This window comes from Carcharodon carcharias, chromosome 18 (assembly GCF_017639515.1).
Source record: "Carcharodon carcharias isolate sCarCar2 chromosome 18, sCarCar2.pri, whole genome shotgun sequence".
In the NCBI taxonomy this organism is placed as follows: Eukaryota; Metazoa; Chordata; class Chondrichthyes; order Lamniformes; family Lamnidae; genus Carcharodon; species Carcharodon carcharias.
Window position 1 is genome coordinate 57,837,152 of NC_054484.1, and position 17,443 is coordinate 57,854,594.

A 17,443-nucleotide genomic window follows, 5' to 3' on the forward strand; every position below is an offset into this window, starting at 1 on the left:
GGGGGTAGATGGGAATGTGGAAATCGAAACAGAAGATGATCAGCCATGATCTTATTAAATGGCGGAGCAAGCTAAAGGGGCCGAATGGTCTTCTCCTGTTCCTATTTCTTGTGTTCTTATGTTTGTGAAAGTTTGTAGTGCATAAATTGGCTATCACACTTCCTACATTACAACAGTGGCTACACTTCAAGAATGATAGAATGATTGTGAAGCTTTTGGGGTATACTGAAGTCACTGGTACTGTATAAATGTAATCTTTCTTCTATCTAGATAAAAAGGTTTATGATAAATAAATAAAATACAGAATTCTTACGTGGAGCCTTGAGTTCCAGCCAACCTGGTCCCTTGATCTTCCTGTTCAGGAGCAGAAGTTCAAGACTGGATGTATTGGTACCAAACACTTGAGAAAAGGTTTCCCCTTTTAAGTCAGAAGGAAGTTGAGGTAGGTCAGCCTGCATCAAGCAATAATGCCAATTACAAACATTTCAATCATTAAAACAGCAACACAAGGTTGGGTATTCACTGTACTAGTTTATTGACAGTGGAGAGATAAGCGTTCACAAAGACTTTTTCAAGCTTGATGATAAAATGCTGAAAACATTCAGCTAAATACCATGGTTTGTGTATTTAATCATTACATAGTATTTACAGTACAGAAACAGGCCATTCTCGCCTCTACAAGTCTTCATTCACCCTATTTACTTCGGCTAACCCTAGTGACATATCCAGGATTCCTTTCCCCACCTCATATACTCATTTAGCTTCCTCTTATTCAATCCAAAATATAAAATTAGAGTGCAATGACCTGCAAGAGATTAATTATATTCCTTCATAACTTGCATATACACCAGAGTCTGCAGTGTCATTACTTGGCAGACAAGAATATGCTTTCCTGCCACAAAAATGCTATCAATAGAAATCAAGAATAATCAATTCGGTTCACCTGAAGGCAAGCCACAACACACATGGCCTAAACACAAATTAGGATGCATTCTTACAATCAATTTAGGAATTGTCCTATACTTACTGCGTATTTGATTTCTAGGTATTCACAATTTTCAGGAACATCTGGAATTTCAAAAGCATACTTTCTCTCCGCTTTCTGAAAAATTAAAACATCACCAAGTCAATGAAGTCATAGGAAATCACCGATTGGATGAATTTCGGAAAATCCTGCAGCTTACTAACCTTTGATTTGAACTTCATTATTTTGTATTTTTCAGAAATCGCCTCACTGAATTCCTGATAAACATCCAGCATTGTTATAGGTGTCTCTGTATCCTCGCCACTTTTCAGATTTATGCGCTGAAAATAAGTCATAGTGAATAAATCAATTTTTATCATTTTCAAAATATCTCGAAATAATAAAAAACATTAAAGTTTAAACAGTCACTACATGTCTTAGTTGATAACATAATATTATATAATCTCATCTTAACATGGAATATTGAAAGAACAAAGCAGCAAACACACTGGGTTTCACACAGCACCTAATTATGCCCTCAAGATATCTCAAGCAATGAAATATTTCTGAGGTGGAGACATGGCAGCCAATTTGCAAACTGATGAACAACCTGATAATCTTTTGACCAAGTAAACATTTTGTCCCTACTCTCCTTCCATTAGTGCCATGGAATCTTTTGTGCTACTTGAGCAGGCAGGCAAAGCCTCGGTATAAAGTTTCATCCAAAAGGATGGTATTCCTTCAGTATTGTAACTGTGTCAGCGTACATTAAGTGCTCAAGTCTACAGTGGGCCTTGAACCCATAATCTTCCAACTCAGAAAAGATCATATAAAAATTAATCAATCTCTTAAGGAGACATTTTAACAGATCCAGAAGAGGCATTGCAAAATGTGATAATTAGATTTAAAGAAAAACAAACAGGATGAATTGGCAATCGAATTTACATTTCAAGTTAGCAAATAGTTAAAATTTAAATATATTTTAAAAAGGAGATTTACTCCAAGCAGCTGATATATGATTGCATCAATACAAAAGGCATAGCCACCATACAATCACCACAATGAAAATAACAGATAGTACATATTATGAACCTTAAGTTGACTGGTTTATAAAATTGAATAACATGTTCCATTACAAACAACTTTATGACAAGATCAAGGCCATTGCGTACCGTTTCCCGTGGCAACAGGTATATTGTGCGCTCAATGTTTCTCACAGCCACGCAGCAGCTGACATGTGTCTTTGCTGATTCAATCCACACTTTGCCAAAGAGATATACGACTCCTAAGAAAAACTCAAAACGGTCAGTTATTGTCTTTCCAACCTAAAACAAACATGCAGCAACAGTCATTTCATTAGATCTATGTACCATTACAAGGCCAGAAACAAACGTCATTTAGTTCCAAAGTACTCTTGGCCTGCTTTTTCATTTATTGGGTATTTTTTAAACAATGTTTCAGTTTTTTCTTAAAATACAGAGGAAGATCATCCAGGTTCAATCTTTAAACTGTGTTCCTAGCTAATCTCAGGCAAGACAACAGTTGGATGCCACATTATGCCTCAGGAAACCATTAGCTAAAGGCTGGGTAGGGATCGGGTGGGGGTGGGGAAAGTTAATAGGGTGCGAGGGAGAGAAGAAAAGGAGAAAATCAATTGGCTCCCCTGTGGACATATATAATAGTATTATCAACCAGGGAACTGAACATTTCCGGTTAGAAAATACTCAGGAGGGACAGATTAGAAAAGCTGCAACATTAGAAAGGATTCCATGACAGTGCTAGTCTGCAAGGACACACTACAGATTTATATTGAGTCAGAATGCTTATGGGTAGGCCTCCTCAAAGTCAATTAGGGATGAGCAACAAATACTGGCCTTGCCAGTGACCCTCACATTTCACCAAAGAATTTAAAAATAGCAATAGGAAAGGAAGCAGCACAACTATCCAAGTGCATCACAGGCCAACAAAACAGTGGAGATGAGATATTGGGGGTAATCCGTATGTTATGCAAGAATGTGGCACTTTATAGAGCGATTTTAATTGTCCAAAGACAAGCTGAAATAAATGCAATGAAAATCAAAATGGGGAATATTTTCTGGAATGCACTAGGGCTACTTTTAAAATAGTATGTTTCTGACCCAACAATTAATGAAACATTGCTCGGCTTAGAACAGTGAAATTAAGTAGAGCAATTAGCTAAGGTGAGAAGAGCAGGACAACAGGGAATTAGTAAGTATGCTTAATGAAAGTACAGTAAAGAACAATAAAAATTCAAAGTCTGAAAAAAAAGATAGTTCAGCATGATAAGAAGGGATCAGGACAAAATAGCTGGGCAGAAAATAAATCAGTGGTAGAGAATCTACAAACAGGGGATGGATGGAGTGCAAAATAGATTTATGCCTATAAGGGAAAAGGTGTGCAAAGGATAGAATTCTGCATCGAATAAAACTGAACAAATTAAAAAGGAAGCCCTGCAATAAAACAACGGGTAACAATACCAAATAAAATGATTAGAAATACAGGAAAGGAGAGATGAAAAAGAATGTAAAAGGTTAAAAAGTATTTGAAAAAGGCTAGTAAATAATATTTTAAATCCTTTACTATTTCCTATATAAGTAAAATAATAATTAAAGAGAAGGTAGGGCCACTCAGAGTTAAAAAAGGAAATCTAGTTGTGGAGGATGAAGGTATGGCAGAGCTATTACACACTGCAGCAATATTTACAAATAATGGTCAAATTTAGAACATAGGTACAATGGAGAAGGGGGTAAAAGAATTGCTAAGGGGTAAGTAGAAGAGGAATTGGTTCTGTAAGCATTAGCAGAGCTCAAAGTGGATAAGTTACCAACCCAAGGTGGTGTGCACTCTGGGCTATTAAAGAAAGTAACTAAGCAACAGTCTAAACTACAGGTTTTCCTCGGATAAACAAAGTCAGCTTATTTTCTCTCAGAGAGTTGTGAGTATCTTGGAACTCTCTTGCGGGAAAGGCAGTGGAAGCAGTGTCTTTGAATATTTTTAAAGGCAGAGGCAGATAGATTCTTGATAAGAAGGGGTGAAAGGTTATTGGAAGTAGGCAGGTATGTGGAATGGAGGTCACAATCAGATCAACCATGATCTTATTGAATGGAGTTTCAGGCTCGAGGGGCCAAGTGGCCTACTCCTGCTCCTAATTTGTATGTTTGTATGTGAACGTTTCTATTGAAGAAAGAAAAGATGACAAAATCAGGCAACTATCGACCAGCAACAGGCGTAGACAAATTCATAGAATCTATAATTTGAGATCAATTTAGTGAGGATTTAGGAGTTCCATAGGATAATCAAAAGCAGCCAACAGAAACCTGTTAAAACAAGTAGGCCTGGAATTTCTGCTCGATGGCACCTGTATTTTCATTGCAATTCACCTGAAATCGATAAACTATCATGGAAATGTTTTTCGTGGAAAGTTACATTCAGTGCAATTCAAGTTTCTGCAATCTTTGGCAATTCAAAAACGTTGCTCTAGAAGATGATCCGCCTACAAAATTGGCCATGAGCCCAAATCCAAGCAATCACCGGTGCGAGCTTCCGCTAATTGTACTCGTTTGCAAGCCTGTGAGGAGGCTCCGAAACTTGAGCTTTTTTAAGTAAAAGGCACAAGGACACCAATAGATACATTTTTAAAGCCAGTACAACTAGCAAATGGCTCTGTATGAGTTCTTTTTAAATCATTTTCAGTTATTTAAAATTGGGTTATTCCAGGTAATGGAACGGACACTTTGTGTGGTAAATCTATTTTTGGCTGTTAATCAAGTTGTGCCAAGTTACCAGTCACATTATGTACTAAAATGCTACCCAATTGTGCTGGTTCAATTATGCATTTGGCGAAAAAGCAAATAAATTTGAGTGGAAACTGGAGGGAAAAAAAAAACACTTCTGAAAAACTAACAATTTGTGTCTGAATCACGGATTTCAACCAAAGGGTTATCTTATCATGTAATGTTTGGTACAGTTAAGCCAGTTTTTTTTGTAAGAATTGACTGATTGGATATAGAAATGGGATGCAGCTGCAGCGTACATGGATTTTCAGATTCAAGTAAAATGTCTCAGGAAAATTGTTACAAAAATTCACAGATGCAATGCAAGACAATATGTCACAGCACAGATAAAAAATTGATTGACAGACAGGCAGTAAAGGGTAGAGTGAGTGAATGTTGCTCAGATTGAAAAAGGGTCAGAGTGGTGTGGCCCTGTGGCCATGCTGGGTCCCTTGTAGTTCTAAATAAAGAAGATATGGGCTTGACCATAGTACATTGAAGTTTGCTGATGACAAGGCTGGTGGTATAGCAAACAGCAAGAAAAATAGTAAAATAATTCAGAAATACAGATAGGTTCTAGGTAGACAGGTGGCAGATGGAACTTATTGCAGCAAATTGTCATGCAATACATTTTTGAAGGAAGAACAAGCAATGAGAATACAAACGCAGTGGAAAGAAGCTGAAAGTTGTAGAGCAACAGAAACAATTTCAGGATTTGAATTTGTAATTCGCTGAAGATGTGAGTGCAATGTAGAATTGAAAATTTGCCTACAAAAATGGTTGGGCCCCAGTTAGAGTGTTGTGTATCGTTTTGGGCAGTAACGCCATAATGAGAGCTGAGTAGATTCACAAGGATGACACCAGGGATGTAAACCTATTGTCATCGGAAAACGATGTGTGACACTGGGTGTATCTCTACTGCAACAACGAACACTATTATGGGTATTACTAGAGTTTTTTCAAGTTATGAGAGCTATGAGAGTAGGGTGGCTAGAGGAAGACTATTCGCTCTGGTAGGGGAGTCAGGGACAAGGGGGTGATCATACCTAAGAGAGTGAAGATAAGAGTCCGAATGAACTAATTTTTTCAGGCTTGATTTGCCGCAAGAAAGAGTTGAGGCAAACACTAAATTATTTGAAGCAGAGTAAAAAGAATTCAATTTCATGGTCAAGTCAACAGTCTGAGACAACAGGTATCTATAGAAGCAAAATATTGCAGATGCTTGAAATCTGAAATAAAAACATAAAATGCTAGAAAAACATAGCAGGTCTGGCAGCATCAGTGCAGAGAAAAGCAGAGTTAATGTTTTAGTCCTATTTGACTCTTCTTTGTAACAGGTACCTATAAATCTTAAGCTTACCAATTAACTAATAAAGCAATCATATCTGACACTACATAATTATTAAAATGCAGCACATAACAATGCCAGTATAACATGTAACTAACCACTGTATCAGTATATTTTAAAGAAACATTATTCAGAATTTCAGTGCTTTTAATTAAAACCTCTGAAAAATATTGCCATTACCTGGTTGATGATACTGGTCTTCATAAGCATCCACCCAGTAGAATCTGAATACCTGCTCTCCTTCTGAACCAGTTACTAATGGCAAACGACCTGCATCTACCTGCACCTCAACCACAGAATTACTTTCATCTTGGTCCATACGATCCCAGCAAGAAGATTCAGTGAAGGTAGAGTTTCTAAACAAGAGGGCAAAACTTTTAAAATATGCACAACTTCTTCTTTTAAGAGCAAAATGCAGATTGATTAACAAAGCATCATTTGGGAGACTTTATCTGGACTAGCATGGTGGAAAGAGAAGTGTCTATGTATGGTGTCAGTGTGGAGTTCCAGAAGGCATTTGACAAGGTTTCACACAAGAAAGTGTGCAAATGAGGTAACCTTGTGACATGGGTTACTGGTGTGGAGGAAGGAGTCAGAGTGTGGGTAAAGGAAATATTGGCTGACTGGTGGGATATGACAAGTGGTGTTCCCCACAGATCTGCACTGGGGTCTCAGCTTTCCACCATATAAATTATTGACTGGAAGAAGGAATAGAGAATTGTATATCCAAGTTTGTAGATGGCAATAAGTTAAGAGGTACTGTAATTTTCGTAGATGGGAACAGGAAGTTACAAAGGGGCATAAAGACAGACCAAGTAACTGGGCAAACTACAACAGATGGAATTTAATGCAAAAAAGTGCAAAATCATCCACTTTGTAGCCTGAAAATATAAATCAGAATATTTTGCTCTTTGGATGAGACTAGAAGTGGAAGAGCAATGGGATTTAGATGTCCATTTAAATAAACTTTTAAAAGCTAGTTCACAAGTACAATAAGTAATTTAAATGGCTGATGGGATCTTCACCCAAAAGGTGATTAGGATACAATGGGAAGGGAGCGATGCTATAAGTTGTAGAGAGCCTTGGCCAGATCATAGAGAGCCTTGGCCAGATCCCAACTGGAAAATTAAGTTCAGTTTTGGACGCAGAAATTCAGGAAAGATATTTTGGCCTTGGAAGAGATGAATAACAACAATAACAACCAGGGTTCAGAGGGTTAAACAAAATAGACAGGTTGCATAAACTTGACTGTCATTCTCGTGAGATTAGACAGTTGAGAGGTGATCTAATTGAGGTCTTTGAAATTATAAAAGGATCAAATAGGGTAGAAACAGAGAAATTACTAATTCTGATAGGGAAATCTGGAACAAGAGGGCCATAGTATTAAGGTTAGACAGAGTGAAGTAAAGAAGCACATTTTAAGAGAAATCTGGAACTCTCTACTCCAAAAAGCTGTGAATGCTGGGTCAATTGAAATTTCCAAAACTGAAACTGATAGATTCTTATTACATAAGGATGTCAAGTGATATAGAGTAATGGGGGTTAATGGAATTAGGGTACAGGCTGCCGTGATCACATTGAATGTTGGAACAAGCTCAAAAGACTGAATGGTACACTCCTGTTCCTCTGGTTATTTTTGCATTTCAATTCATGAAGCAGTAGCTTTGTACGAAATTAAGTGGCCAAAATTCTAAGAGACACCAAGAGGGACATGACTGGGAAACCTCACAGGTTAAGACGGAGGACAATGTCAGTTTGAAACTTTTCTTCTTCTTAACTTATCCTGCAGATGCATTAATATGCCAAAGTACTCAAACTATGAAGATGCTTTTGAGGGCTGCCACAAGGGCAGAAGAAAATGAATTGATCAACACCACCATAGGAATATTAACCTCTTCTCCAAGTTTTGAACTTGATTTGTATCCCTTTACTTCTCTTCTCAAAATTACAGACCAGACCCATAAAATAGCCAGAATGTTAGCCCTGTTATTCTGACCAAAGATTGTATCCAACCCCAATACGAGATTCATGCCTCATTTATTTGCCCCTTCAGAATTCCCTAGAGTTAACAGGGGCAATTTTCAACGGCTCCTTTAGACACTAAAGAACCTCTGAGGTGGTCCATGTTTAGCTCAAGTTGTCCTCTTGGTAAAGGAGTTGAAACTAGTTAAGCACGGCTGCCTGGAAGATCATTAAGGGACTGAACGCCACTTAAATTGCTTGCTAGTGCTCATCAATGAAATGGCATGGCATTTTGCTTTATTTAGTGCCCACTACTAACAATGGCCAGCAGTACAGGAGTAAGCATGGTGTTAAAGACCATTTTGAGCACTAAAGGCATAATCACCTTTTACTGTTCACTTACTGCTGTAGGTTTGAAAAGGACTTTGTCAGGACTTCATCAGCACTCTTATCAACACTGAATCTGCAAATTCTCTGAGAACTTCATCTAAAAAGAGTAGGTGCTGTGCTACTCTTACTAATCAGACAGCTGATAGGAGTCTGCAGGAGAAAGGGAGTACTTGGTCATGGAGTATATAAAGGAGGAAGACAACAGGACAGGCAGAGAAGCAATAGCTACAGCCCGAGAGGGGGGCAGGAGAGGGAAGTGGACTCCTTCCCCCACTGCTGGAGCAGGACTTTCCTCCTCCTTCGAATCACCTCCACAAGGACCGCAAGTAATATGTCCAGAACCTAGATGCAATCCATTTTGGTCTAAGCCATCCTAAAAGTAGCTGCTCCACGTCTGGTGCTCCACACCTTCAGTGGAAGTGAGTGCGTGGAGCCTACATGTACTGAGCAACATTCCCTCCCAATTTCTTTGTTGTGCAGACTGCCTGTGGCATGACACGGCCACTTGGAGATTTCCATATTGCCAAGAGTGAAACTTAAAAGGGAGCTTTGGTTGTGAGCAGCCCATTTGTTCCCTGCGCAGTTATTTCCAGTTTGTTGCAAGTCCATGTCTCCACACAGAGGGAATGTTGGTACTGATCCACAAAAATAGCTTCTAATTGGCACTTGAGTGCTAACTCTGCAGAGGTCTGCTTCAAAGTTGCATGCTGAATACAGACTTTCAGGTATGTCTTAGCACAACTTCCATTGAGTATCCATTTCATCCTTACACCAAAATACACCCCCTCCATAATATATTACAGTAATTGCCAAAATGTTCTTTTCACCAATCATCTTACACGAATGGTTTATCTTCCTCCTCTGGTTCCTCTACTTTGATATTTTTTTCAGGTTTCATTTCCACAGTGGAGACAGATTCAGTTTCCATGGGTTCATCAAAGTCTCCCTCATTAAACTCCATTGCGTAGGGGTCATCTACAAATCAAAATTCACAACTTAAAACACACAAAAGCAGGAGTTATACATTGCTGATGTTTTCAAGTTTAAAATAGGGAATCTGTTAAATGTTTCTCTGTTTTAATCTCTCCACAGATGCTGCCAGACCTGCTTTGTAGTTCCAGTATTTTATCTTTTTGTTTCAGATTTCCAGCATCCCTAATATTTTAACATAAAATATACCTGAGAGTTATGAAATATCTCCTTAAATGTCTGCCGCTGCTTATCTACCATTTTGCATTTTAATCTATTTTCCCAATCTACTTCAGCTAATTCTGTCTCCATGCCTTTGTAATCGCCTTTTTTTTAAAGTTTAAGGCACTAGTTTCAGACCCTTGAACTGAATGTGAAATTCTATTATGTTATGATCACTCTTTCCAAGAGGAACCTTTACTAGGAGATCATTAGTTAATCCTGTCTCCTTGCACACTACCAGGTCTAAAATAGCCTGATCCCTAGCTGGTTCCACAATGTATTGTTCTAAGAAACTGTCCCAAATACACTACGATCTCATCTTCAAGGTTACCTTTGCCAATTTGATTTGTCCAATCTATATAAAGATCAAAATTGCCCACAATTATTGCAGTACATTTCTTATAAGCCTCCATTATTTCATATGGCTCGGTGTGGTAATTGAAAAGACATGGAAATAGGTCAGCGTTGGCCAGTGCATGACCCAGGAAAACTGGTAAAATAATAGATGATAAAATACAATCCTCAAGCATAGAAGATATTTGTCCTGATTTTGCTGCAGTAATGATGGCAGATCATTACTCCTCTAAAACTGACAGCAGCTTCTAGAGTTCATACATGCTCAGTTAAAAACAGAAACCCAGAAGCTGTTGTCAATGACTCAATGCTTCTCTATGAGGTGAACTGTTGAAATCCCTGCAGACTGCAAGCATAGATTGGTTACAGTACAGGAGGCAGCCACACAGCTCATCACGTCCTTGCCGGCTCTTTGCTAGAGCAATCAGCTAGTACCACTCCCTGCCCTTTCCCTGTAGCCCTGCAAATGTTCTCTCTTCAGGTCCTTATCCAGTTCCCTTTTTTAACCCAGATCCTAATCAATCCTAAAAAAAGTTTTCCTCATATCACCATAGATTCTTTTGCTAATCATCTTACATCAGTATCCTCTGGTTCTTGACCCTTCCAAAGAGAACAGTTTCTCTCTATCTACTCTATCCAGCCCCCTCATCATAACTTCTATCAAACCTCCTCTCAACTTTCTCTTTCCCAAGGAAAGCAAGCCCAGCTTCTCTAATCTATACACGGATCTGAAGTCTGTCATCCCGGAACCACTCATAAATCTTTTCTGTACCCTTTCTTAAAGCCTTCACACGCTCCCTAGATTGTGGTGCCCAGAATTAGACATAATACTCCAGTTGAGGCTGAACCAGTATTTTATAAAAGGTTCATCATAATTTTCTTGCTTTTGTACTCTATGCCATTATGTATAAAGCCCATGTGCCTTTTTTATCCAATTTCCCAACCTGCCCTGCAACCTGAAATGGATTTGAAATCCCCAAGTCTCTCTGTTCTTGCACTCACTTTAGGTTAGATTTGGAAGGTCTTGTGGTGCAGTGGATAGCTAGAAGCTCCGGGTTCAAGTCCCACTCCAGGACTTGATGGCCAAGGATAGTGCATTCATACATGGCCAAACAGGTTGAGTATCAACTTGTAAATCCTTCCAACATACATCAATGGAATGTTGTAAGAGTGGGAGAGATTCCTAGACAGCCACATGAAATTGAAGCCTCTACCATCACCATCGATAGCTCCAGACTACAACATGCATACTAGTGTATGTTGCCACAGCAGCTTGGGCTCCTTGGGGGCCAGTGGGCACAGATGGCTAGATGTGGACCAGATTGATACCAGCAGCTCAAGGCTCAATCCCCGTTCCAGCTGGGGTGGATTTGGGACCTACTTCTTTGCTCTGCCCGTGGTGGAGGTCATGCGCTGTGGGTTGAACCTACCTTTAGGCAAAGATCTCAAGATGGTGGTGGTTATATTTCCTCTCCTCATTCTTCCCACCAAAATATATTACTTCACAGTTCTCCACATTACATTTCTTCTGCCACGTGTTCACATATTCAACCAACCTGGCTCTGACCTCTTGAAGTCTACCGCTATTCTCCTCACAGTTCACAATACTTGCAAGCTTTGTGTCACCCGCAAATTTTGAAATTGTGCCCTGCGCACCCAAGATAAGGTTATTAATAGAGAAGCATAAAGAAAAGCAATAAATCTAGTACTGATTCCCTGTGAAACCCTGCAAAAAGCTCCCTCCAGTCCAAAAAAAAATTCACTACTTCTCTCTTTTCCTGTCACTTTGCCAACTTCATATCCATACTGCCACTGCCCCTTTTACTCTATAAAGTTCAACTTTACTGGCAAGCCCATTATGTGGATCTTTAACAAATGCCTTTTGGGAGTCCATGTACACCACATCGCCCCCATATCTCTCAATCAATTAGAAATAACTAAACAGAGGAAACCTGTCCTTTAAGCTATTAGTCTCGCTGCAAAAGCCCTTAAAATAGTTACATTTTGTTGAATGATGTGTGTCAAGGTTTTTAACAGGGTACTATACTTATCACTGCTACTGAGAAAGCTGTTGCCTGGAAAAACTAATTTTATACTTGACAAATGTCAAATTTCTCCACTATGATGAAGAAAAACACATTTATGACTTTTTTTTAAGTTTATGATATTTCAGCTCCTCTCTTAATCCTCTATGTGTAACTATTTCATTATCTTTAAATGATATTGAAAAGCGAGGGTTAATCAGTGCATTCCTAGTTTGCTATAGGAGAGAATACTTCAATGTGATTGGTCACTTAGCCATTAAGTACAAATGCATTTTTTAAAATAACAAGTTCTTCAGCAACAGTACCATGGTGAGCGTCAGATCTGTATCAGTTAAGAGCCTAGGCATGAACCACAGAGACACTATCCACCTCTCCCTTGTTAAGCAACGAGGGTAGAGATAGCTGTATAATAATTTCTGAATGATTACACCTTCAAACTGCACGATGACACACTTCCCAGAGTTTATTTTTTCCCCATTCCTCGACAATTATAAAAAAGTCAGTTCCAAAGTGATTCAGCATTCACAGTGCTATATTTGTAGGACGTGTGGAACAGAAAGGTATATATCTTAAATTAGTTCACATCAATATTTTTATCTAATTATACAACATGGCCTTTTTTCAGGAGGCATGTGTCGTAATCAAACCTCCTTTAGCACTGCAATCTCTAAGCTTTGTTCTACCACCACCTAGTGCTCACAATGAAAAACATGGTGCAGGAGCTGAACTCAGTATTTCCTACTTCTGATTGGATCGGTTTTCCTTTTCTCCTGCTCTCAATTACTCAGACACACTGATAATCATAACAACACTGAGGGTCAATGAGGTGATTTCCCAGATGCCCTCTGTATTTGAAATCTATTGCAATTTCTCTCCCACCATCCACCCCACACCCCCAGTCCATCAGTATTTTCATTTACTACTTAAATGTCACCAATTTTGTGACTTAATTCTAAGAATCACTGACAAGCTGTACAGGCATTGGGCACACATTTACATTAATGGCTGGGCCAAGGGGCATCGAAGGTTAAAATCTAATAGAAAATAAACACTGCAGCCCCAGTATAACTCTTCTAATTTATGTACTGTCAGGGAATTATAAACTTTAGCAGTGCTGGTCACAAATTTTAAAAGTACCTCGTCTACTTTACAATATTGCACTCAAACCAGAAAGCCAGCCAGCAGACTCAATCTGCATCAGTCTGATACCTGAGATTCAAAGCCAAAAAGTCAGCTTGTCCTCCTAAACTCAAGAACTATTCTCAATCCAAAGTCTGAATCAAATTTCTCTCCTATCTTTTTAACCACTTCTTTCTCTTCAGACCTTGGATCTTTATTCCCTCTCATCTTTTTGTCTCCTATTCTCTGGTTGAGTTTTTGCCGCTCTTTTCACTGTTTTCCAATACTGTTCTTTGGGTTTTGTTGTTCAACCACATTAGGACAGGGCTCCATTAAATAATCTTGACTTGAAAGCTTAATTAGATATTGGCGTGACCAGCTCTACTGTATTGTCAATGTACAAAGATAGAATTTGTGGATAAATGTATACTGATAATATTGAGTGCTCTACACATTTGTAGCTAAGGCAAGGGGAGGTCCAAAATGGTCACTGGCCACCATGTACAGTTTCTAGGAGACAACTTTTCTTTGTCTCACACAGTACTAATCAAACCAGAAAACTGGGCTGAACCAGCGTGTCCAATCATGTTACAGGTAAAGAAACTCACTACATTACCTGCCATCAGGACTAGCGTGCGATGTTCGGACAAAATCTTGTTTACAAGAAGTGCGATGAAAGCATTGCAAGAGGGAATGGTTCAGTGCAGTTACAAATTTACATCATACCATTAGCAGCAAGTTGAAAGAGCTCTCTCACCACACACAGCCAATAATGCACTCATTTTTTTTAAACTGTATTTTAAACAGCTGTTTTGTTGACTGTTAATCAACCAACATTTAATAATTTTAAATAATCGAAGTAAAAGAAGCAGCAAAAGTGCTGAGTGGGTGATTCCACTCAATCTCCCCCCAACTCCCAAGATCCCCATCATCCCCCCTGCCCGCCACGTCTAGCCAACACGGTTTATTCAATGTGAATTTAAGCAGCACTGAAGCAGAGACCATGGGCTCTGACAATACGCTGGCTGTAGAGCTCGAGACATGTCTACCAGAGTTAGCTGTTCCCCAGCCAAGCTGTTCCAGTACAGGCATTAGACTGGTATCCATCTGACAATATGGAAGATTGCTGGGGTTGGTCCTATGCACATAAATTGGATAAGTCTAACCTGGCCAATTATCATCCTATCAGTGAAGAGATGGAAGGAGTTAACGGTGACACCCAACTCAGTCAGTTCAGGGACCAAGCTGCAAACCTCATCATGGCCTTGATCAAAACAAGAAAAAAAAATCTGAATATGCAAGAGGAGATGCAGCATTCAATTGACAGGAGCACATTGGAGCCCAAACAAAATGGAGGTCAAAGGAATGGCTGTAATCTTATCTAACATAAAGAATGATGGCTGTGGCTGTCACAGCCATAGGACATCACTGCAAGAGTTCATTGAGAGTAGCATCTTCAGTCCAGCCACCTTCAACTGCTTCATCAACAACCTACCTACAACTATAGGTTCAAAAGTAGGGCTTTTTACTGACAAGTCAACTGTTCAGGTCCATTTACAACTCCAATGCTAGCCTATAGCTTGACTTGTATAAAATATGAGCTTGGACTGACAAGCACAACTAACAGTCATACATGCAAGCGCCAGGTAATGACTTGTAATTCTTAATTATCTTCAACAAGAGAAAGTCTAATCATCTCTCCTTGCCTATCAACAGCACCAACATTGGCAAGCCCCTGGCCAACACCACCTTAGGTTGCACCATTGACCAGAAGTTTAATTGGTCCAGCCGTATCAATATCCTGGGAGCAGGGCAGAGACTTTATTCATTTTTTCACATGATGTGGGCATCGCTGGCTAGGTCAGGATTTGTTGCCAATCTCTAACTGCTCTTGAGAAGTCCAGAGGCTGAATGCTTTGCTCAAGGTGACCCTCCCCTCAACATCCTCAAAGCCTCTCCACATCTGCAAGGCTCAAGCCAGGAGTGTGATAGCATATTCTCCATTTACCTGGATGGGTGCTGCTTCAACAAGCATAGCACCAAGTAGATCAGTGATCCTGAGCCCAATATTAACTCTCTCCACCACTTATACAATGTGGCTGCACTATATGACACCTATAGGATGCAGTGGAGTTTACTTCACCTCCTACTCCAACCACCTCTGCCACCATGATAGACAGAGCAACAATGTTAGAAACGCCATTATCAATCTCCCCTCTAAGCCAGATGTTATTCTGACACATTGCTGGGAAATAATGTCCTGGAATTTCCTATCTAACGCCACTATGGATACACCAACAGCACAATAGCCACAGCAATTATAGAAATTTCACCACCATCTTCTCAGGACAACTAGGGATAGCAAATTAATGTGGCCTTTCCAGCATGATCCACATCCCAAGATCAAAATAAAAAGCACAGCAATGGAAATGGACTTGATAAGTGTGGGTTATAGTGACATACATACAAAAAAATTCTAGGTTTGCAAATCATTGTGGCAATGTCAGACATATAAATAAAGACACGTTAAATCAAAAAGCTGGGTTACAGGGAGAAATGCACACAAATGATTAAAAGAGTGTACCAAAAACAAAGCTACATGCACATGGATAACAGGATCACAATATCCATCAGATTCTGACTAATTAAATACCTCACGGTTTGGAATTACACATAAACAATTAGTCCACTGGGTATTACATTAGAGGGCTGGTCATAACCCTTGAAACAAGACCACGAAGACAAGGCAAAGGAAAATATATAAGTAGAAGTTTTATACCTTCAGCAAGTTTCTCATCTTTTACAATCACAGTCTCCAGACAGTTCCCTTTGTCTACCGATTCCACCCTCTTTCCTTCTTGCTTCACAGTCATCTGTTTGATTGAGGAACTCACAGGAACATGCTGGGATGAATCCACAACGCTGGCCACTTCTTTAGTAACGACTGTTTTCCTTACAGAATTGTTCTGGTGATTAGAACCAAGGACTGGAGAAACCTGAGGATTGAAAAAAAGAAATGCAAACTTTAACTTTATTTTGGAAATAGCCAAGAATTGAACTGCTGTCAGATCACAAATATTACCTGAAAACTCGTGATGTTGCAATGATGCAGCATGACAGTGACTATTAAAGATCAAAATATTGGAAGGAGGGTGTCAGGAGCTGTCAAAAATCTCTCTTACCTGTAGCCTCCAATCTCATTTTCAACTGTCCTCCTCTCTAGTTTGTTACTCTACTCATGTTTGCTCACCCAAACTTTCTCTCATTTCTTTTATAAGATTTAATTATCTCCCCCTCCACCCCTACAAATTATCATCCTCCTCCCCACAAAACTGTGGCACTCCTTGTCTGTCAGTCTTCCCTTCTTCCAACAACTTACACACCATAAAATCCAGCAATGGCTGCCGGGCAGCCGGAGATCACCTCATAATTTCTTGTGGATTTATCGACTTGCCTCAATTTTGGTGGAATTATTACAACTGGTCATGTCCCTTCTCAGTCTCTCATTGAGAAACCTAGAGCCAGAGGTGGTCATCAGGCACTCTGGTATGATGATGGTGCAGGAAGTTCATCACGTGACACTAAAAGGGCATGGAATGTTGCAAAGTAATTTAACTCCACACTTGGCAAAACCTTTTGCTGAATTTACATTTCACATGAGCGACATGTTATAATCTTATGGACAATGGCAATGACCTCAGTTATGTACGTTTTTGGTCTTTGATGTCTTCATTAATACATCTCACTTGCCCAAGCTGTTTGCAAGCTGCCTCACACCCTCATATTTGATTACACCAGAGAGAGAGAGAAAGCATGCAGAAGAATTGGAATATATATGGATTGAATATTCTGCAACATATTTGCTACAGCACTGGCACAGAGGGCTCAAAATGCCATTAGAAAATCTGGTCATCAATAGTGATATTTTAAATTATACACTTAAAAAATGTTTAATAAAGACATAAAAAGAACAGCTAGGAACATATGCCCCAGGTTTCTTTCAGCAATCAGGAGCAGTCACAATGAAACCATGTCAGAGATTTTACTGTTCGCTTTCCAATTCAAGGAATAGGGATGATTTTTTTTTAATTTATCAAAGCCATTTACTGAGGTACCTTCAGGGTGGGTGGTTTGATAGAAAATGGATTAGCTGATACTCCAGCGGGCTTCCTCCTCTTCATAACTACTGCAGGTGGCGGCACAGGTAGCGAAGATGTCTGTCAAGTTCAAACATTGATTACTTAGGAATTCATAAACACAAATGCTATTCATGCAG

The 17,443-nt window shown here is 39.3% G+C and overlaps 1 protein-coding gene across 3 annotated transcripts in view; it reads right to left on the reverse strand.

Moving 5' to 3' along the window:
* pola1 (polymerase (DNA directed), alpha 1) overlaps positions 1-17,443 on the reverse strand; it is a 255,935-nt gene that overhangs the window by 221,534 nt on the left and 16,958 nt on the right. For all 3 annotated transcript variants that reach the window (XM_041211966.1, XM_041211964.1, XM_041211965.1), the window contains exons 7-14: positions 17,283-17,384; positions 15,947-16,163; positions 9,298-9,433; positions 6,287-6,462; positions 2,137-2,249; positions 1,189-1,305; positions 1,028-1,102; positions 314-452 (exon numbers count right to left, since the gene is read on the reverse strand). In XM_041211966.1, the coding sequence (XP_041067900.1) occupies positions 314-452; positions 1,028-1,102; positions 1,189-1,305; positions 2,137-2,249; positions 6,287-6,462; positions 9,298-9,433; positions 15,947-16,163; positions 17,283-17,384 (1,075 nt within the window). The remainder of the gene's footprint in view (positions 1-313; positions 453-1,027; positions 1,103-1,188; positions 1,306-2,136; positions 2,250-6,286; positions 6,463-9,297; positions 9,434-15,946; positions 16,164-17,282; positions 17,385-17,443) is intronic.